The sequence below is a fragment of the Egretta garzetta genome, unplaced genomic scaffold (genome assembly GCF_000687185.1).
Source record: "Egretta garzetta isolate BGI_Z169 unplaced genomic scaffold, ASM68718v1 scaffold492, whole genome shotgun sequence".
NCBI classification, from domain to species: Eukaryota; Metazoa; Chordata; class Aves; order Pelecaniformes; family Ardeidae; genus Egretta; species Egretta garzetta.
Genome location: NW_009258784.1, coordinates 914,776 through 938,666, shown reverse-complemented (window position 1 = coordinate 938,666; position 23,891 = coordinate 914,776). Strand labels below are relative to the sequence as shown.

The 23,891-nt window shown below is 38.4% G+C and overlaps 1 protein-coding gene across 1 annotated transcript in view; it reads left to right on the top strand.

Annotated features, from left to right (window-relative positions):
• The first annotated feature begins 8,555 nt into the window (after positions 1-8,555).
• PGR (progesterone receptor) overlaps positions 8,556-23,891 on the top strand; it is a 53,585-nt gene continuing 38,249 nt past the window's right edge. Inside the window, exon 1 of the mRNA XM_009649469.2 lies at positions 8,556-8,674. Coding sequence (XP_009647764.1) covers positions 8,556-8,674 — 119 coding nt within the window. The remainder of the gene's footprint in view (positions 8,675-23,891) is intronic.

Below are 23,891 nucleotides of genomic sequence, written 5' to 3'. Positions count from 1 at the left end.
ACAATGTAATGCCAAAGCTATATGATCCAATTTCAATTTTGACATATGTCTCTATTTTCATGAAGATAAAATTGTTAGCTAGTTTTTATTCAATGTTTCAGCAATTTCATTTATGTGCACTTTACATATCTGAGAGATTTTGTTCCTGACTAGAATTAACTTAAATTTAAAAACACATTAATTACTCATAAAAAAAAGTCTTTCCATTACATATAACTCTATTAGCAGTTAAATAGTGTAGAATCTTTCAAAATGTAGATCTCAAACTCCCATATTTTTGAGCACTTAAGTAGACATATGTACTGGCATCTTTTAATTACTAGTTAGTATTTTTATTAAGATTTTTCAAACCTGTGTCAGCTCCTTTGCCTTTGGTGTAATGTAACTCTACATTGAGCCACTGTCTTGCATTGCTCAACATCTGAGCTGTAAGATAGTAATCATCAGTTATTATTAATGAACAAATGAAAGGTAAGAAGGAATTTTTATCTGAATGTGTTTATTAAGAAACTATCCATGTATAAGTAAGGTATATTATACTTCAACGTATAATTTTATTTCTGAAGGGACAAACGTAGCAGCAGCAATATTCCCAAGCTGTCACTGTCAGCTGGGTGCACTTTATAGTCAAATTAAATGTCTATATAATCCCACTCCAGTAAAACTGCTGAACAGACTAAAAATCTTAACTACAGTTTCAGATATGCTATATGGCCGTTATCTTCTGTTTTTAATACAACTCCAATTACATGTAGTTTTGTAATCAAAACTCTTACAAAAATTTGTTAATATTATAAATCCTAGATTTAATTAATGAAATTGAATTTTTTTAGAGATTGCCCATTGAGTTAAAGGGGAGGGAGAGTGCAGTTACCTAGAATGTCCCTTGTATTTAATTTAATTATTTTTTTATAAATGAAAACTGCCTAATAATGTCAAGAAAATATACATATTACATAAAAAAATCCCTGCATAATACAGAACTCTCTAAGGCTTTGCCATTAATGGCAAGGTCAAACGTGGTACTTTTTGCTCCATTGATTCAGCGATTCATGACCCAAGTGAGGTCATTGCGTATGCACAGAGCACAATTAAATCAAGGTTAGACAAGCAGGATTCTTTAGTACAAGATAGTGTGCCAGCAGATTACATAGTACTAGAAATTTGCATTTGAATCATTGATGAAGATTATTTATTCGTTTTCATGAGTGGAAAAACCCTGTATTTTATCACCATTAATTCTGCTTGTAGAAAACATGTTAATAACTAAAATGTCCACCTGAAATCTAAGGGTGATTTTACATGTACTCCTATAAACAAGAAAACAAACTTTCAAGAAAGCTTTTGTATAACAAACAGGTTGGAGTAACTTCACAAGCAACGTAAATATTCTTTCTAATCAGAAGCCAACATAAAACTTAAAGGTTCCTTTTGCACACTAAAAATTTCCTATCTTAATCCTTCAATAAGCACATAGTGTGCAGTCCGTCACATAGATGCTTAAATAAATACAAGGCCATAGCTGATGTATGACATTTGGAGACCAAAGTAAAATAATATCATCTGATGTCAGAAAATTACTAATATGCGGTCTATTTTTCCCTAACCCAAACCAAATTGATTGTAACTCAAGGCTGATATTTCACTGAATAAGATAATTAATTGGAAGCTTTCCACCTGAATTATTTACTAAATGCTGTCAACGTGTTAGTATGATGAAGGTCCCAGAGGACTACTAAAGCACAAGGTCCACAGATCAAAGGTACAACATTCAGACAATGCAGGTAGTTTCTTCCAAGTATATTAATGTTTCTTGGTTTGTGAAAAGGCATCATGGAAAAAGCTAGTTTTGAGAAGTGACCCAGAAAAAAAAGGAGGAGTATCCATCAAGTACATCACTGGAGAGGTCATAGGGAGGATGTAAGGATGTTAGAAACGTGGCAAGATTTGGAGAGAGTTGAACAAGGCACAGGACATGTGGGAATCCAAGGCTAAACCATGAATGCAAACTGGGCTCAATTCAAGAATTCAGTAGAATATGTTAGTTTACAACAAAAGAAAATCCAGCATATGCAGTTTATGTGATTGTGAGGCGTATTTGTAGGTTTTTACAACATCCTTCGTTGATTACTGTTCACTGTAATAGTAGCCATTGATCCAAACATGCTGAGATGATACAAGGATGTCACGGTCTATCAATCTCATTTATATTTACTTAAGTATATTGCACTGGGTCCCTGAGACCTTGTTCAGTGCCTCAGGAACACAGTAATTGCCTCAGAGATCAGGTTACCTGCTTATTGAGTCCAGAATCCCACGTGCAACGATGGCTCCAGCTGTTTGAGAGGGAAATAGAAATTCTTTCAAAATGATGCAGGGCTGAGCTTGCAGTCTGGATAATAGCATACAGTCTGAGCCAGTTTAATTGTGTTCCGCCTCTTCAGCCTACTTCTATTTAGATTTCCAAGTTACATCTATTATACTACTTGAGCACCTCTGTGTCTGAAATTGTCTTGTTCTAAACTAAAATCAAACCTGTCAGCTTCATCCATTTGAAACCACTCCCACTTTCAGCTGAAAAATCTTGGAAGAGACTTGTTCTTAGCACCATAGGATAATTCAAGTTGGAAAGGGCCTTAGGAGGTCTCTAGGTTCAACCTCCTGCTTAAACCTGGTTTAACACCATATTCAAATCCAGTTGCTCAGAGCTTTTTCTAGATGGGTCTTGAAAACCTCCAAGGATGCAGACTGCATAACCTCTTTTGGCAACCTGTTCCAGTGCTTAACGATTCTCACTGTGAAAGGTTTTCTCTATACCTACTCAGTACCTCTCCTGTCTGCAGGAAGACCTTGGTCTCTTGTTTCCCTGAGTAAAGTGGCTGGTTTTGTCTTCTTGGTAATCTCTTCTTTGGAATTGTCAGGCTGCTGTTAGGTGTCTTGAAAGCCATCTCTGCTCCAGGTTGACCAAGCTCAGCTCCCTCAGTGTCTCATCATGGGGCAGATGCTCCAGCACCCACCATCTTGGTGGCCTCCCCTGAACACCCCACAGTTACTAGAAAAGTTCCCAGAATTTCTTCAAAGATCCCAGAAGTTGTTCCCAGAAGACCAAGAGACATAGAAGCAGTGCCCTGACTGCTGAGGAAACTGCAAGCTCCAACAGCGAACAGCAGCCCAAGCAGTGTCCCAGATGCCCTGCACACACCCTGCCATGTGAACTGCCACACGGTCTGCCAGATCCCTGGCTGCAGTCCCCTACATGGTTGCACTCCCTAAGGGTCAGTTAAATAGCAAATGAAAGCCAGACATTGCATCTCGCCCTGCACTAGGCTTGTCCCCACCTCCAGGTCTCTTCTTCCCAACCACCAGTCTCTTCTTTTCTTCATCTGGGATGCCCCTGAGATGCCTCCAGGCCATGGTTCACCTAGCTCACGGGTGCCATCACCACCTCTGCCCAAACACTGTTCTACTGACTTCTTCTGGCAACAACCTGGAGCTGGACTGGAGTGATTTACACTTCTGTGTGAAGAGTTTTCAGACTCTCATTCAGAGTACTGTACAGAAGTACAGGCTGTCACTTCTTTTTGATTTGTTAAAATACTGATTGGCAATGGTGCTCAAAGACTCCATAGTGAATATTGAAGGGTTATAAACTACATTAGTGCAAAAGAAGAAATTCTGAATACTCATTCTACCACAGAAATGAAGCATTTACACTTGCTTGTATTGAGTGTGACAAAGGCCACTTCCTAAAACCGTATTTTCTCAGATGCATGAGGAGATTAACATACACAGAGCAGTGACTGCTCTGTTACGGTGAATGCATCCATAGAATTACTATCCATCTAGAAATCTACCTTTTTGAAAGGTTTGTTACAATTTCTACAGTTTTGTTGGATGAACAAATCAGAGTAAAATTATCAAATTATTTTACAGACTATCTTCCCCTAGCTCATCGTGTTCCTGCTTGTACAAATACACATTAGCCAGTAAGAATTCAGGCAGAGTACACATGCTTACCTAAAATTTCCCACAGCCTCTGTTAATCAGACTCTACCTCAAAATTTCCAGTTTAAACAGGCTGGTGACACTTAAACAGCAAACTATTTTAAATTGACAACATGTTCTCCCGAAAAAACTCATAAAACCATGTCCTTTTCTCTTTGGTTTTTTTTGTTTTTTTTTTTTTTTCTATTTACAAATCATAGCAAAACTCTAGGACATTAATCAGGAAGAATAAGGAAAAGGAGTTTTTAGCACTCTTGAATGCCCAGTGTTTGGCTGACTAGCCTTGAGATCTTTGCTTTATACAAGTAACATCGTCCTTTGGTTTAATTCATGATGTTGATTCACAAAACTGATCAGGACACTCGATATGGTTTCTGACATATATGTACAACTGCTGTAAGGCAAGGCACATAGAATGACTGAATAAATGTAGAACACTCAAAACTTTAAAACAACAACAACAAAAATTAGTGTATTATGAATACTTTCTAGGGTCCTGCTTTAGTTTGATAATGGAAAAAAAAAATAGGAAAGCTGATTTCAGTGCTGCTCTGTATGCTTAAATGCAAAGAATGTTTCCCTACCTTGCTGGCTGCAGACTGGTTTACTATACTGTTATTATATATGCAACATATAGCCAAGGTCAAGGGAACAACATTAGGTATGTAAACATTATTGTTCTGTGAAAACATAAAGAACAAGACTATCAGTAGAGGCCTAAGTTCATTATATCTTGACACTTTTCACAAATAATAAATGTTAGTAATATCTCACAACTCAGTAGCACATTTTCCCACAAACTCTTGCACTTTATAAATATACATTTCTCCTACCAGCAGTCCTTTTTGGGCTGGTATTTTTTTCATTATGGAATGAGTGAACAAAAGTGACGTAACTACAGCTAGCTCACAAAAATAATCAATATATGAGCTAGTCATAAACCCAAAGATGCAAATAGGTCCCCAGTCTACTTTTGATAATTAACCAACACTGCTATGGTTTAGTGAGAAGTGTCCTTTTGTTTTTAAAATGTTAGCACTATAGGCACTCTATTGCTGAATGAGGAAATACAAGCTTATGGAAACACGATGGTATTTTATAATTTGTTGTTTCAGAGCCAGCACAAGTTAGCAAACACTGTTCTTAAAGCTGTGTTGATATTATCAATGTTGTTAGTGCACAAACAAGCCCACAAATGAAACAAAGCCAGCTTGGCCAGTGCTTCAACTCACTCCTCTGCCAAGTGGAAAAGTACACAAGTGATAGAGACCAAACGTTCTATCCAGGCTTCTGAGCAGATGGCAGAGTATGCTGGCCATGGGGACAGTGTCAGTGTAGAGCCTGCATTTATCTTTACTCTGGGTGTTGTTTTGGAATTCCCTCACCCTCTGAAAAACGACAGCATCAGCTAGGCAAAAGATATCACCTGGATGGCACCAAATATAAACACCGGGTTTATATTTAGTGTGTTGCAAGACGCTTGTTACCACTGATCCGTGGACAAGGAAGATGTCAAAATGCAGGAAAAGACTGCTTAGGATAACATTTGTTTCTGTAAAAAGTGATCTGATTTTTTGTGTGCTGTATATGTGGTAACAGTTGTCAGCTTTTACTCCATTCCTGGTGGGCACCAGGAGCCAGGCCACACTCAGCTTGCATTGCTCCAGTGCGTGTATACATGACAGTCCTATTCATCTCAGTAGACAGCATTAGGGATGTTCCTTATGTGGCTCTTCTTTTAATATTACTGATAAAATAACGTGTATGTTCAGATTAGATATAAGGAAGAATTTCTTTGTGATGGGGGTGGTGAAATACTGGAACAGGTTGCCCAGAGAGGTAGTGGAGGCCCCATCCCTGGAAACATTCAAGGCCAGGTTGGACGGGGCTCTGAGCAACCTGATCGAGTTAGCGGTGTCCCTGCTGACTGCAGGGGGGTTGGACTAGATGACCTCTAGGGGTGCCTTCCAACCCAAACTATTCTATCACTCTATCATTTTATCATTCTATGTTAACAAGTAACATCCATGCTATCATCATCTGCTTATGTTACAATACTATTTGGAACAATATGTGATCACAGTTATGAAATTAAGAAAATACTGAAATGTGAGCAGTGTGTATAACCCTCATGTTTATGTACAGACACAACCCCAAAAGGGCATTTGCCAAGGACTGACCTGAAAGGAAAAAGATATATAGAAGAGGCAGATAGCAGCATACCTACCAATACTAGGCAACATAAACCTTGCAGTTTTTACCTTGGTCCCTACCATTTCTCCTTTATTTCTCTGTTGGAAACAGAAGACAAAAAAAAAAGAGAATGTTCCCTGTCTTTAAGAGAATCTGGAGCCCAGTCAGATTTATGATCCACCTTCTCAAATATTCTCTTCCCACATACTTTCCTTATCATTTCCTGCTCAGAATACCTGAGGTTTTGGAAATCACTATTTGTGTCTGAAAAATTCCACTAAATCCAAAGGCAGTCAGGGATAGCTGCTAATTGCTGCTGCAAAAGGCTGGCTGGCTGGGTGGGAAAAGCATCAGGCAGAAGACCAGGAAAAAGAGAAAGAAGGGAAGGAAAAAAAGACTTTTTCACCAACACAAAAATTATAGTGACCACAAAAAGCTTGCCTACCGCAAGAGTCTTCTGTCTTTGGCAGGTACTACCACTAGTGGCAAAATGCTACTTGCAAATCAATCCTGTCCCTATTCTCCTTTCAACAAAGTTCCGGCACATTTTCACATTTTCCACATGTGAAATGTCAATTTATGGAAACTAATATGTAAAAGTGCTAATTGTTCCTGTTCTTTATGGGAACAGTATTTTTATTGGAACAGTTAATGAGGAGGGAAAAACTTTTTCTAAGGTCACAGGAAGACTGAGCAGTGAAACAAAGAATGAGTAACAGTAAACAAAATATTTCTTTGTCCACAAGAGGTGGCAGATAGCACAAGACTTACTTGTCACCAGAAAACTATACATAAAAGCACAAATGTACTGCGTGAAGTAAGAAAGTAAGTAATATGAGGAAGTCCTTCTCAATTTCAAAGAGATACCTGAAGGCGTATTTGTCTAAAATGAGGCCTAATCAGTTATAAGCACAGACAATTTGATCCCTCTCAGGATCAGATCCCCTGCTCAGACCAACGCTAGAAAGAAAACAAGTACAAGACACCCCAACAGCTCAAATCAGGATATTAGAGCAACTCTTAAATAAATAAATAAGCAAACATAGTGGGAATATGATATGGTCTGATAGGAGGGTGCTCACAAAAGGGGGATGTTGCACAGCAGTTATGTGATGATGGATTCTGTACATGGACTGAATATGTTTGTAGCTGTTTGGGCTTTTAGTATGCTTTTTGGTACTCTTTCAGGTACTTACATTTGAGAAATATATTCTGATGCTACTAAATATTTTGTTCATATGGGTCTGAGCAGAGCATCAGAATGATACTGATGTGCTGGCAGACACAGAGATGAGGGCATGACCTGGTTAACAGCAATCATACTGTTTTGTTTCATTCTGCTTTTCAGAATGGAGTGAAAATATAAGTGACCTGGACTGATTCATGCAAAAATAGTAAAGTGAGGGTGGGTGATTTGATTTCTATCTGTGCAACGCTCCATTAAGAAAACAGAATGCTTCATTGTATGTGCATTGCCTACCCCACTTCCAAAGCAGTCAGCATTGCTCTTACTCACAAATATGTGCCTTGCAAATATTTATAACTTCATTTCCTACCTACCTGTCTTATTCAATCTCTCAGTTAGTGTTATCACAGCCAAAGAGTTTGGCAGACCAGGTTGCCATCAAGAAACAGTGAAAAGAGCAGCTATAATACAGTAGCTGAAAACACACTGTATCTTTTGGCCTAAAAAGTACTGCACGCATTTCAGTGAATAAGGGTTCCCCAGAAAAGACCACTCTCCAAAATCACAAAATATAGCCTGTCAAACTCTCCAAATCATAAACTTAACCATACTTAAACATTCTTTCCCCTCATATATAAATAAGACAAGGGTGTATTGTTGTTCTGGTTGGTGAAAATGAACAAGGGCAGCTACCCATGCTTTGTGTGTATGTTCATGATGTGCTTGTGCTTATGGAAGTGTCACTACACCTTATGCAGGTGTAATCAGACTAGCACAACCCATCCGGCTCACGCCAGTAATACTGAAGGCAAGACAGTGATGGCTGCTAAGATGGCCAAGGTTAGTCACTAGGTGCTGTTGAGTACACTGGATCTTTACTACAATGTTTGTATGTTGTTTATACTCGAGAGAACCAGACAAAGCCTGTTTTTTTTTACATCATAGTACTAACTGCTGTGTGGACTCACACAGGGCCTGGCAGTGATCTGAGGGATTAAAACATAGGAGCAGAGAGGCCAAAGCTTTTCCTGTTAATCCCAGGAGAGCAGGATGGCTACATGGCCTGAAACCCTAGGTCCCCCTCTCTTGGCTCTGATAGTCTCCCATCTTTTCTACTCAGTTGCCAAAACCATAATTCCTGTGTGGGGCCAGGTAAGTCCTGGGAGGGCTTATGACCTTGGGCTTCATGCTGATGGAGCTGGTGGTACTCCTGGAGAACCAGGATGCTCCAGGAGGCAGAGAATTGCATTCACTTGGTATTGCACCTCTGCCCTTGCCCATGGATAACAAGTGAGCTGAACATCCCAGCCTTAGAAGATCTGACAGATGGCTGTATAGCATTTTAGCTGTACCTCACAGCATGCTGCATGGTATGCAAAGACTAAGACATATTTAAAAATTTAGAAAGTAAAATCATAAGGTCAACCTTAAATGAGAAACCCAAATTAATATTTCGTTTTCTTAAAAGAAATAACAAAGCAGGGATGTATTATTTTGATCATGAAGAGTGTGTCTTTGGCATACTTGAATCTTACTTTTATGACTGTGAGAGATGAGGGCAAGAACACATATAATTGTTTTGCCACACAGCAGTCTTTTTAAGATTTGAGCCCAAGTAATAACAGACCTACTAACCAGGATCGTGTCACTTATCAGATAAGAGGATATGAGTCAGAGACTTATGGAAAAGATGCTGAAAGCAGCAGATCCTTAATTTGGTCAGATGCACAAACGGAAAAAACCAATAACTTTTAATTACTCCCAATCTACCTTTCTCAGATTCAAAACTGGAAAACGTGACAGGCTCATTTAATCTTCTCAGTGTTCAAAACACCTACATATTCTCGTAATTACACGCATGCAGACAGGCTGCAAAACCAGCTATGGTAGCTATGGTTAGCATTCGTTGAACTGATGATTTCCACAGCTTCTACTGTGAGCATAATTTAGTTTGTTTGGTTTATTACTGTTGCCTGCAGTTCTAACCAGGTTATTTTTCAAGTGGCTAACAGTATGAAGGAAATAGCAGATTGCAAAAGCATTTCGTCTCCAAGCTTTGGAATGTCTTAACGTCCACAAGATGAATATGTAACTGAGGACTTTTGGAAGATGATGTGCATTAGCTGATATTACACGTTCTGGAATCCTGAAGAGCAGACAGAATTTGGCACATTACTTTAGAGTATATTTTGTGCAAATCTCTAGCGATAAAAGATCTTTTTGGCTTCATAGGAGCTGAGGTACAGACAGTAGTTCTCAGACCTAAGCTGTCTTGTGGATACAACTGAAGTGAAGCAGTTTATGCTGCGTAACACTTAATACTGCCCTTTTCTTTACTGTCAGCATTTAAGTCCTTAAAGATATCTCAATATTTTATAAAGGGGAAAACACATCCTGTTCGGTAATATGTCTACTGGTCTTCTGTATGTGCAGTCTCAGTCTGTGAAAATAAATATTTTTTTCTGGTGACTTCTGTGATGTGCTCTTGCAAGAATCTCAGTTCTCTAGTGTACAATTTGACTTAGAGAAGTGTGCAGGTCATCTGTATGAAGGAGAAGCAAAAGAAGAAAAAAATTCCAACTATTTCCTTTGGCAAAAGAAGGGAAAGGAGAACTAAACTGCCTGTTAAGCCACAAAAGGCTCTTTAATATAAGCATTAAAAGGAAAAGATACATATAATATTTCTTCAGTTTGGGAATTAACTTATAAAAAATCAAATGAAAAAAAGCAATAATCATTAAAAATGTCAGAGGACCTCTTTCTGAAAAAAGTCTTATTATTTAGCAATAGTATTCAATTCTTTGCTCAAACATCTATTTCTCAATCTAATACCACAATCTAATATTTAAGAGACCTTTTTAGTAGATCTCTCTTGGAATTGTCTGCGTAACTTTTTAAAAGAAAAACAATAATGAAATATTAATATGAAGAAGAACACCCTGTATGATTTATAGTCATAAATAATTCTACAAACTACCGGGTTCGTCAATCACAGTTGTCATTAATTAATTAGATGGCTCAATTCTTCCCAGGAGCTTAATTACAGAATTTTAATTTCTTACTTTCCCAGCACTTTTCCATTCTGGAAAAGGGAAGAGGTGTGAACTTTCCTCCCAGTCCATATCAAAGGTTGGTGATCCTTTTCTCATTCAACAAGGCAGGAAAAACCAGCTCCACTAATATTATCATTAGGTCTAATTCTCCCAGTACAAGGATCTTCAGCGTCTGGGTGGCTCACAGATTCTGAACAATACAGAGTTAAACCAGAGCATTGAGTTTTACCTGAATAACTAGACACAGCCAGCAGGATTTAACTGAGTGCCATTCATTTTGATGTCACAAAGAACGGTATCTTTCTGGCTTGCATTGATAGATTTGTTTCCCTTTGACATCTTGAGTTCTATCTTCCCCCTCCTTTGTGTTGCTCTATTAGATATACCTCTACACTTATATTTTGTTTCTGGACAGAAAACAAAATATTGCTTTTTCTAGCAAACCATATACAACATGTATTTTTGAAAATGGATTTCTAAGTCAATTTTTTACTTGGAGATGTTTTTAAAATAAAAAGCAGCACTCAGGTTTTCTTACTTTTTCAGGCATGAAAGAATCAAAGGAGCAGTCAAAACTCCTATAGCCACTGGCTAACTTCAAAGACACAAAAGCAAATAATAATTTAGCATCTACAAATGTACATAAATGCTGTGGCACATTTTTGAGAGATACGTAGGTGAGAATCATTAAGTATAGATTCAGTGAAGGCGTCACTAGGCTAATTCAGGATATACAGAATGACAAATAATGAAGCTGGACCAGCAGATACTAATGTGAAAATATCAGGAATAGATTTCTGTATTAGAACTCTGTCCTATTATGAAACTTAACATAAGCACTCTAGTAAAACTTTGAAGTGAAATACAGTTTCTGGGGTTATTTTACATCTTCTCACAATTCCCTTAAGGAAGCCCAGGCATGACTTTAGTCAGAAAAGTCTGTTAGTGCCAATTTAGACCTGGCATTTCTGGCACTTGTACTCATGTTCCCTGCACTGTACCATAACGTGCCATGGCATGCCTCCCAATCCCAGTTTCTGAATCATACTATGGCTCCCTCTCTGCCCACATTCCTGTTTCTTTCCAATAGAAAGAAGGATACAGGCAAGTCACGGTACACGCTCTCATCCTGACATGAACTCAGGATGTATTTAGAGCACACAAAAGAACCTGGAAGACTATCCTGGACCCCGCAGGTTAGGTGTATTTTGGCTGATCAACTGATCAACCTTTCACCACAGCCTGATACATTTCCCTCTGTCTGATAACTTGGATGCTATACTCTGTGTTGTGGACTTGACACAGAAACACTTCAGCTGAAACAACAGAAACCTGATGGTATTAGATTCATTTTACATAGCAAAGAGCAAGAAATTCTCCATCAGAGTGATACTGTGGCAATTGCTTTTGTAATGTATTGCAATTCTACCTATCCTAGAATATATATATCTGTATATGTAGCCTAAATATGTATGACATGTTCATATATAAGCGCTAATTATGCTATATATATACACAATATAACCTCTTTAAAGAAATACGAGCTTTCATTTATGTCCACTCAGGTGTATCTAGTAGTTATCCCCACCTGTTATGTGCTAGGGCAGTCACAGAACTGCAGGATCATAGAATAATTTAGGTTGGAAGGCACATCTGGATGTCACCTTATCCAAGCCCTTCAATTTGTCCAGCTGAGTTTTGAACATCTCTCAGAGCAAACTGTTCTGGTATTTGAAAAATAAAAACTAACAGGAATTTTTTGTGTTCTAGTTTGTGTCCGCATCCTCTCTTCCTAATTGCTGTGCACTTCCAAGAGTCATCTAACTCTGTCTTCTTGATATCCTCTGCTCAGGTAACTGTAGATGGCAATAAGGTTTCTCCTTTGCTTTCTCTTTTCCAGGCTGAACAAACCCAGCTTGCTCAGTTACTTCTCATATGTTATGTGCTCCAGCCCCCTGACCAGTTTGGTGACCTCCACTAGACTCATTCCAACACATCCATGTCTTACTTGTACTGGGGAGGCCAGAGCTGGACTCAACACTCCAGATGTGTCTCACCAGGGCAAGAGGAAGGATCACTTCCCTATACCTTCTGGCTACACTCTCATACATCCCAAGATGAGGTTGGCTGCCTTTGCTTCAAGGGCAGTATTTCCCATGAGGACAATGTCATTCAGTTATTTTAATGAGGTAGCCTTGGTTTTAAATGTAATTAATCATATGCATCGTCCTGTTTTTTCGTCAAATATGTATCCCAGCCCATGTACATGAGTTCTGAGGGGGCACTCATCCTTTCATGTGAAAAAAACAAAGACATTTAGAAAATTTTCCAGTTTGTCCAGGGCATTGGCAGACACAGAGAATAGAGAGTTTCTGCTCATTTCAACAAATAGATCTTAATGAAAATTCCTGGCTCTGTGATTTGTGCAGGATTTTCCTGGAGCTTAGTCTACATTCTCAACTCCCAATATATTTTGTTAAAAGATTTCAGACCTACTACCAGTTTGGGCAGATGTCCTCTTTCCTTTTTTTCTTCACTTTTTTTCTCCTGATGAATAAAACATATAGGAACCTGTAAGATTAGAATAATCCACTCAGACAATCACTCAAAAAGGAAGAAAAATAATTTCCATTACAGTACATGTATTTTTTCAACACGTATTGTGACCCCTGCCACTTCATCACTGGTCTAAGTTACATTTCCATAACCAGCAGGCTGCTTTCCCACAACCCAAAGTGGGTGAGCTGTAACAAATGCTTTACAACATGAAAACATTTAAAATTAAAAGGAAACTATGGTCTCCCACAAAGTTTTGGATGGTTTTGTTCAGATCAACTTCGAGACAATCACCTTTGATAAGAAAGCGCAGTTTTTAGTGAGATTAATTACTTGTCTTTTTAAAATAACAAAACCAATGTAAGAAAAAAACCTATTGTCACTTCACAATTGTCACAAACTGTCACAGATTCAAAACTCAGATCATGGTCTACAGTGAGCCATAACTAGAATGAAAGGAAAACAAGGAAAAACTTCAGGTCTGCTCTCTCTGTTGCATTTCTCTACTGTTATGATGGACTCAATTACCTCTTGATTACTTGCTCCTTTGCCTCGTAATTCTTCCATTCTTGACTGTACAGGGCCTGAGAGTGATAAGTATATTTTAAAAAACCTACTGCAAGCCTTAATTCACATTTTTAATTTTCTCCTTAAAAACGACTTTTGATCTCCTGTCCAGTTCCCTCCTGCACAGTGTCTGTACCTACTGAGTCACCATGTCACATCTTTAATATCAGTCACCATTTAAAAAAAAAAACAAAACAACTGCTGCTTTTGCATGGGTCAGGACAGCAGTTCTAGTGCTGTGACCTGGTTCTTATTTGGATAATTGCATTCTGTACTATTTGAAAGCTTTTTAATGTTCTAATGAAACAGAACATTCTTCATATCCTTTCTGAATGACTGCTAACGCTTTGGAACATTTACTGACTGAGGTTTATCCCAGAGACAGAAACCTGCTCTGAAGAGCATAGTCCTGCATTAGTAATAGAAAGCATGTTAAATGTATCAGTCTAGGAGAGGCATCTAAATATAGTCAGTATCATTTTCTGTTTCAAGAATGATTTTGTACTTATGCTTTGTTTTCTCAGGAACTGCTTTTGCTTTGATTTCATAACGATGCCCACAGCACAGAGCTGTGGCTCCAATTCAGATTTCCTTTTGGATCAAATATGGTGGCTTTGGTCATGTTCATTTTCCCCATTTGCTTGTAAAAGGGTAAATATAACTAGACACCTCACAATTAAGTGTTTTGTAAACAACATCATATATTAACCTGGAAATTGCAGCATCTCATTTTCCAGAAGATAGATGACTTTTTGATAACTGTCAGATCAAACGCATCAGCTTCTCATCATGCTTTTTGTCTTCCATCTGTTCTGATAGAGCACCTTCACACAAATACACTGTCGATCACTTTTCGTGACTTAGAAATCAGGACTGAAAGCCCAGAGAAAGAGGAGTGAGTTCAGAAAGAAAACATGCTAAAAAGATTGAGCAAATATAACTCATGGTCATGCAACATAGCCTAGAATTAAAGACTAAAGGAAAGATACCACTTGCTGGTAAGAGAAATGTACACATCTAAGAGCAGATATGAAGCCAAATAAGAAAAGATTGGTTTATATTTTTTAACCTTAAATGTTCCTTGTGTTGCTAGTAGATTTTAACATACCCGATTGGTGTATATTGCTCATCTATTCTGAATTTGGGATTTGGGACTAGGAGGCAAATTTTCTCCTAGCTCAGAGAGGAATGATACAGTTTGGACATCATTGGGTAGGGTCAGGGCAGTAGTAACATTCCTTAAATCCAAAGTAATAATTCCTTAAATCCAAAGTAATAATTTGTTAAACAACCCAGATTTTATACCGGTTTAGTTTAGACTGCCTTCATATCTTTTAGAAGATCCCATTTCATTAAAGCAGTGACCTCTTTTTTTTTATATTCCATACAAGTTTCACTATTGATTTCAATTATAAAGGGCATGTAGTAATGTTAAATATTGGTGATAAAATTTAATTTGCTCTGATTCACTTAAGAAGCTGAGCAACCATCATGTCTCAGGGGTGTATTGTCCCTTCACATTCTGTTGTTTATTACCCCACATCCAAGTCAGTGCCTAGCAGGCTTGTGGCTTAACTCTGGCTCTTTTTTCTATTGACTAAATTAAAACCTGCTGAGGTTTAAATTAAGTGTTTGCACGGCAGACCTCCACTTCTGGGTTCCTTGAGCATCTTTTTGCTGCTCTCAACTCGGAGTCATGCTCCTTTTTCTGAGAATTTGGAATAACTTAGCCCTTTTTGATCAGCCAAATGTGAAACACTGGTTTTATCTGACCCCTTGAGAGCAGTTTACTATTTTGACAAGTATCCAGACCCAAACGTACTAATGTGAGGGTCTTCTAGGCTTCTTGGGAAGCGATGACCTGGCATTTATTATCCTTAAACAACATGCTTTAAAGGAACTTTAGAACTGGGAAGATGAAATTATATTGGTGCCTTGACAGTTTCTAAGTTGAATTTCTTCACTGGATCTAATGCAGCTGTGCTGATTTATGGCATTTGGGTCTGATGCAAAATCCAGAGTCTAATATTTCAGTTCTTTAATGCTTGGCCAATTCAGAAACAATTGGCAATACTTTGAGTAGATTTTATTGTTATACACCATCTAGACAGAACTGCACTTTTCAAAAGGTGAAGGACTTCTACCTCGACCTTTCCTAAATTTTAACATTGCAGGGCACCTTCCTTCGCATTTTAGCATTTCTACTGCAGAACTGCCTAACTCATGGACACCTTCATAGCTAATCCTCATACACTGCACCCTGTTCTTCACCACGCAGTTAATTTTGTCACATATGTATCTGTCTTATTCTCTACAAATTACGGAAAAACGCTACCTTCCCACACCATGAGATATTAATTTGCTTTCAATTTAACCAAGTAACTCAGCCATTTTTTACCAGTGCACTGTCACTCTGCTGTGCAGCAGTGATGCAGGCCCCCTGCCTTCCTCCCAAGCTTCCCTTTATACCACATGCCCAGTGATGAAGATTGAGGAGGGTTTAACCATTAATAATTTAATTTCTGGAACTATTAACTGAAGACAAACACTGTTTTGCCTAATATTCTTAAAATTAGAAAACAGGCAAAGTAAATCCTCCTCTTGAAAACCATTTTCCTCAAATGGCACTGTATAAATGAAAAGTTATTATTTAAAATTATCTTATCCAGTAAGAAAATTGGATCCATTAAATATAAAGACAGAGAACACTGTAAGACATGATCTGCAAAGCCCAGCCAAGAATGTCAACACACAGCAGAGGGAAAGATAAGACTTGTTTCAACACTGACAAAAAATTGAAGAATTATTTTGCTACAGTGGTGACACAAAGAGATCAAAAGGATGTTTAGGTGAAAGCTTGGTAGCAATGTAAAGTTATGCATCTGGCTGAAACTAAAAAATTAGTATCCACCCACAAAAGGTTCCATATTTGCACATGCACATTTTTTTACACATTTTTAGGAAAATGGATTTTTCACAGACATACCTATTTTCCACAAGCAAAGAATTCACACATAGATATTAACTATTACACAATGCAAATTCCTTACATTCTACCTTAACAAATTTAAGTTCTCATAGTAATGAGTAACTATAGCACAATTTGATTTAGCTGCTGTTTAATTCAGTGTACTTTAACCAAGTAAATTGGTGAATTCATCAGAGAAAATACTGTGAGAAATCAGCATCTGTTTGTGAAGGAGCCATGAAGAAAAACTGGATAATTTCTGATTTTAAAGAATTTGAAGATGACGAATAATTCAGTAAGACTTAAGAGTTAGTCTTTACTTTCTGGGGTCAAATTTAAGATAACACTATGCCCTAGAAAGAGCAAATAAAAGCTAAATGGGGATCAGTGTTACAACAGGAAGTTTAGATGAGTACCACAGTGAGCTGCGATGTGTGCTGAGGAAAGCCTATGCACACAGCAAGTACGACGGATTCGATGCAGGCTCCAGAGCCCAACTCCTGTTGTCTCCGTAGCCCCGTGTTCTCACAGCGGTTTCATTAACGCAGCTCATTCACGTACAGCAAGTAGCTTGGTCTGACCTTTAGTTAGGCAGGATGACCAACAAAAAATTCCTAATCTTTTAAACTAAGCAATTTCAATACAGAAGGTGTTAAAGGTGAGCAGGCATGGAAAATACTTATGCCATTATAAAATGTACATGTTCGTGTAAAACCTTTCATTTAGGAGACTGAGCAGGCTGGCATCTAATGCAACAAAGTTTTGCAGCAGAGGTATAATATGGTCTATCTTAATAGACAGAGAGTGCCTTGAAATACACATTTGTGCTTCTCTCTTTCCTGGGTTATAAAGCAGACTACTATTTTATTACAAAATTGGATTTTGCAGAATGCTAGAACAATATTTGAGATGTATGCTATTACATTGATTACATAGGTTATACCATGTCAAAGGGGCATATGTATTTTGGAAAAGCAAAGTTGTATTTTTTTAATATTTGAATAATTTTATTGCTGAGCTCTAATTAGGAAATAAAATTATAAGGGACATAATTAAAGGAAGCACCCAAGAACTTTTTGGTTCAAACAAAAACAAAAGAAGACAAAAAAAGGAAGAGTTGGATCTCAGGTGACATCAATGCAAAGCAGTGCCCTTTTTTGCTCTAAGTAGTATTATGCTTATTGGCTTCACATGATTTTTCTAATATAAGTTTAACAGAGCTTTTGGGTTTGATCCCTCTTTTGCCACCCAAGAGTAATCTAACTGAAGTCAGTTCATCTACAGAAATGTGGAAAAGCAATGTGCTCACACCTGGACACCCAGACCACTTAAATTCCAGCTAAGGCTGAATCAGGCAAATGTTGGCACTCCAGTCTTTGCAAGTGCTTTGACCAGCCTACTCGGGAGTGGAACCTAACCCTGCCTGCGATGCTGTTTTGAGACAGAAAGTTTACTATTCCCTGCCTCCTATGGCACAAACACTTGTGCAAGAAGCATGCAGTGAGGTACAGGTACAGGTTATGAAAAGAAATTATAATTCAGAGAGGTCTGTGAAGATGCTAAGGCTGAAGAGTCAACTTTGTTGACTCCCCAGTTCAAGAAAGATGAGGAACTCCTAGAAAGAGTCCAGAGGAGAGCAACTAGGATGATAAAGGGACTGGAGCATCTCCCCTACGAGGAAAGGCTGAGAGAGCTGGGCTTGTTCACCCTGAAGAAGAGAAGACTGAGAGGGGACCTCATCAACACATACAAATATCTTAAGGGCGGAAGTCACGAGGACGGAGCCAGACTCTTTGCAGTGGTGTCCAGTGACAGAACAAGGGGCGATGGGTACAAACTGAGACATAAGAGGTTTCATTTGAATATGAGGAAAAACTTTATTGTGAGGGTGACGGAGCACTGGAACAGGCTGCCCAGGGGGGTTGTGGAGTCTCCTTCTCTGGAGACATTCAAAGCCCACCTGGACGATGTCCTGTGTAACATGCTCTAGGAGAACCTGCTTTAGCAGGGGGGTTGGACTACATGATCTCCCGAGGTCCCTTCCAACCCTTGCGATTCTGTGATTCTGTGAGACTTCATGAGACAACCAAGTTCCTGATGGGAAATTAGACTTTGAGTAGAAACAGGGAGAAAAGCTTGGGAATATAAGAATTAGATGCAAGATTAACCCTTGCTAAGACAACTTCCACCTAGCAGGACTGGGTTTGATTGCCTGTATACAGCCACTTTCCATATTTATATGCAATATATGAAGATAATGGAATACCATATTTTACATAAAGCAACCTTTATTTCTGTGTCCTGAGGCTAGACCATATAGCAACAAAGCCACTTTGAGGAAGATGGTGGCTTTGGGGAAAGGTCTCCTATCTAGGCCTGGAGGGATGCATAGCATGTGGCCTTTGACACCTCGAGGTGATGCATTCACTGAAAGCCACAGGACAAAATATTCGCGACATACTCTGTAGTGCACAAAACCAGAAAGCATCTCTCTTTTTTTTTTTCCTTGCTTCTCATGATCCTCCTTATTTTCTCAGCTACAAGCATATTATGTTCTGCAGTTCAGTGAGCGTTAGCCAAAGTATAAACAGACAACAATAAATAAAATATATAACTTCTGTCCAGGTGCAGCTATCACTTTCATGAATATAATTCAATACCCATCTATTTCGCCTCTTTGGATAATTTATAAAGATGAAAGTGTCTCAGAGCCCACTTCACCTCCTGCATTGATATAATCCCTGTGGCAACTTCAGCACCCAAGAGCAAGAAATGATGTGATGTGCGCTGTGATTAGCTTCCTTTCCTTCATCTCCTTTTAGAAGTCTCTTGCTTACTTTCTTTGCCACATACCTTGCTGTTTGCAGGTCCCTTTCACATTTACATTTGTTTCAAGACACCCTTGTATTTAGTAAGCCAACAATGTTATAGTTTTTTTCTTTAATCTGATGGTTTATCTTAGGCTAACAAAACACCTGGTAACAGGCCACAGAGATCAATTACATTGTGGCATGCCCTTGCTTAAAGGAAAAGAAAGTATGTTTACAGTGCAGTTTCCAAAACTATGGTTCTTGTAATGTTTTTAATCATTGTAGTAGAGCACACTGATACTGCATTTTAAGGATTCAGGACTCTATTCAGACCTCTTACTTTAGGCATCTATTTTAGACATTGCACTGCCAAAAAATCATGCCTCTTGATCAGAGTGCTTCAGATCACGGAAATCCTTTATATCTTTAATAAGAAGACATTAAGTGTCTCTGAAGAGCTCCAGAAGATGAATTGGTTCTGTCCCCACAGGTATCTATGACTCTTACCCGACTGCAGAAGCCTAATCACCTGGCTCAGATGTGAACATTTATGATCAGACCGCAGCCCTAGGGCTGAGTGCTTTCATGACTAAGCTGGTACTTCAAAATTACGATCTCTGACAAGTGCATATTTAATGTCTGCTGGCATCATGATTTAAGTGAAATTTAGCATGCTAACTAGAAGCCTAAATATTTTCAGAACAGGGAGGCAATCACAGAAGTACCTATCTCCAAGAACGGTAACATACCAAGAATGTGCTGTTATTTGCATGGCTACTATTTTTTATCCTCTACAGTGCACACCGAAAATGTGGGGGTTTTCCGTAGTGCCAGAATTGCAGAATGCAGTTACACAGGTCTATTTTTTTTTTTTACAAAAATATTATTTCTGTGATAGAAGCAAAAGCCTCTAAGCCTCTCCTATAGCCTCTAAGCCTCTCCTTATACAAGCTGCTTTTTTTTTTTTTTTTTGACCATGAGCTCATAAGCTCTTTGAAGCAGATAGTCTCTCTTCCCCTTTGTTTATAAAAAGTGAATCACATTTTTGGTTGTATCATATCCTAAACAATGACAGAATGAAATTCTCAGGCATTGATTAACTGTGAAAAACTAAAGCATTATTTTTAACTTCTAAGCTCTGTTCTCAAAGAGCCTGTGCAGAACAATGTTGTGGTCACTGTAAGAAAGGTCTGTATGGACTAAGATGCTAATTCAGGTTTTCTAGTGTAATCAATCTGTCCTTTCCCAGATTTAAACATGAAGTCACTGACTTTATCCACTGTTTATATGCAGTGCTCTTGACACACAAATGGAACATTACATTCTGAGAAATGGAACTTAGATTTTGTCAACCTTCAGGCCATGCTTCAAGATTATTTTAAGAAAAGGTGGTCATAGAAAATGTTTGTGATTTTGGTATTTGTGTGTTTGAGGAGGCTGTATACTTGTCTTGTTTCTCATTGAGAATTTTTTTCCTTTTATTTAAACCAACAGCGTCTATCAAAGCGTCTATCAAAAATTTTTACTGCTTAAATTGTACAGTTGAATGTTTGAATGGTCAAAGGCTCAGGAACTACTTAAAAAATTAAATGCAAATCTACAGCATTACAATGACAGTTCTCAGTACAATTCTATTACTATTCCTGTTGACATTTTATACAGGAATTCTGCTGCAAAGCAAGACAGCTGAGAAGTTAAGTGCAGCTTTTACTCATCCAGTTTTTGAACAGAGCAAGGAAATAGATACAAAAATAATCTGAGTCCTCACATATTATATTGCAAGTTCTGGTTGAATTTTTAAAAATGCTACAGTGTCAATCAAACCATCTAATATTTGAATATTTGGTTCAAAATAGAGGTCTATTCTGAAGTACAAATCCATTCATACTGTTTGCTTTTTGAAATTTTTATATTCAGTAAAAGCTTACTGAATATAAAAAAATGTCCTTTTTAGATCTGAATTGAAAATGTCAGTTGCAAATTGAATGGCTTGAAAATGAAAATTAGCTGGGGAGATACCATAAGAAAACCTGGGTTTCTGCAACGGTGACTGCCACAACAACAAAATGAGTAAATCAAAATGAATAAATGACAGCAATGCTAGAATGTCAATAAATTTGATAGGGCAGACTTCGAAATGTTCCTACTGAAAAACTTGTGATACCATAGCAGTATCAGGGAAAGCATCCAAATGATGTGAGAAAATCTGACAGCAAAAGGAAACGAATGAATCACAGAATCATAGAATAGTTTGGGTTGGAAGGGACCTTTAAAGGTCATCTGGTCCAACACCCCTGCCATGGGCAGAGACATCTTTCACTAGATCAGGTTGCTCAAAGCCCCATCCAACCCAGCCTTGAACACTTCTAGGGATGAGGCATGAAGGTTATGGACAGAATAATCTGAAGAAAATAGCAAAAGTTTCCAGTGAAAGTTCATAGAAATCATGTGAAGCAAATGCAAATCAAAGTGCAATAAATGTGATAAAGAACCCAAAATGTTTTCTTTAAATAATGACAATTCAGCATAATTGCCATTACCATTGAAGAACTGAGTATATTTTGCAGGTCATAAAAGTGAAATTAGGAAGCACAGCAGAAAACCTGAACAATATTTAATTGCTAACATTTAGACAAATAATGCAAGGAGTAAAATTTAGACTTCTGGTGAATTTACAGGTACTTAACAGTCACATGGCCCTGTTAGTGTAGAATTTTAGCAGACAAGCCATTAGCAGCAGTGAGTTGGGCTTATGGAAACCACTTGGTGCTGCTTTCCTTTCAGGACCCCCCTGTTCCTGCCATCTGTGGCTCTTTACCTCTCCTTGTCCTGAAGCAGTAGTTAAGGAGGCAAGTCACTGTCAGGGAACAAGTCTTTGGAGCGCATCTGTAAAGATGCAGGCCACGAATGCTGCGTGCATTTTGGGAAGTGGAAATGGGACAGCAAGACAGTGGCAATTGACAGACCTGACAACTAGCTGACTATGCATGAAAACATCAGGGGAAAACCAAAACGAGCGTGGAGATGAACAGTACTGGAGCTGAAGGTCTGTCTCTTCTGAGAAAAGGAAGGCTCGGGAGAAGGGAGAGCTACTGTAGCACAAAAACCAGAAACTTGGTAGCCAGAGAAGCACTTCAGATTATTTGTTTTAATGTCATGTCATAACAGACCTGGACAGCGCCTTTTGAGAGCATTCTTTTAACATCGGTTCCACAGATAGGTTTTATGAATACATCTTCAATTCTTGCTACTTGCTGGTCAAACAATTCTTTCCCCTGCAATATCAACAGTGTGAGAGACTGCTGTTCAAGAAATACATGTTCCTATACATAACAAGCATACTTTGATGTGTATCGTTCTGTTGAACCCCCTGAATGTATATAGATAGAGGTGCCTATATGACGTCCAAGTTTTAAAATGTTAGATGTTATCACAATGCCATATTCCTTTTAAAAAGCAAACAATATTTTCTCCTACTTCTTCAAGGCACAAAACGCAGACTCCCAAAGCAGTCTATCAGCCAGCAGTATTTTGCCAAGAATAACATAGAAAGTATACAACACATTGAACAAGGTCTATGTGAAGCCACTGCTTCCATAAACTTGCCCTGTATGATTTCTGATGTTAGCTTGCAGAACAATGAAATAATTTCCAAAAGTTATGTATTTCTCCCCAAGCAGCTGTCCTTTTCAGTCTGAAAATATTTTGAAAGTAAAACAACAAAAGCAACTATGTCATGGTGATCAGAGTTTCTGAAAAATAATTATTTTCAGAAAAGCATGTTAAACTTACAAAGCGTAAACAAGCATGTAACAGCGCACATTTCTCTGTGAATCAAAAATACACCGATTCTACTCAAAGTCATGAGGACTGCTCCTACGCTATTTTATTCTTTGTGTCTTTCGAGACGAGTTTCTTTTCTGAGACTTCTATATAATGCAAATTATATTAATACGTGGGGTAATTAGTAATTGTCTTAGTGAGCTGAACGGGTTCTGCCACAAAGCCAGCATTTTACACAAAATGCCAGGCAGCAATTAGCTGGTGACAGCTTCTTGGTCAGAACTAACTTGGGCTGGATTGTAACTTGCTATATGCAGGTTGGGCATCCAGTCCCTGCAAACCAGGTCCATTTTAGATGTCCTCTCATTCACCCTGACAAAACAATTAAAGGCTTATGTTACAGGCAAAGAATACCCCATTTTCCAAATGTTTTGTAGGAAAAACGTTGCCCTTTCTCTGGTGTAGAGGATACTTTGAGGACCCTGAACGTAATGTAAAGCACTTCACAATGCCTTTGTTTCTTTGCTACTGGAAAATGGATGTTGTGTCAGGATAGAAATTGGGCCAGAGCTCATCCTGAAAATTACAATGAATGCTGAAGGGGACGGTGAAAAACAGACAAAAGGAAGACTATACTGTAGCCACAGTAAGTGAAGCTCGTCTTGCTCTCTGCTCTCCAAACCAGCGATCTACCCAACCTGCTCATAGCCTGTGCCCTGTCCAGAGTTGCTCTTCACGGGATGGTGGACCGTGAGGATGGGGCACCTGCA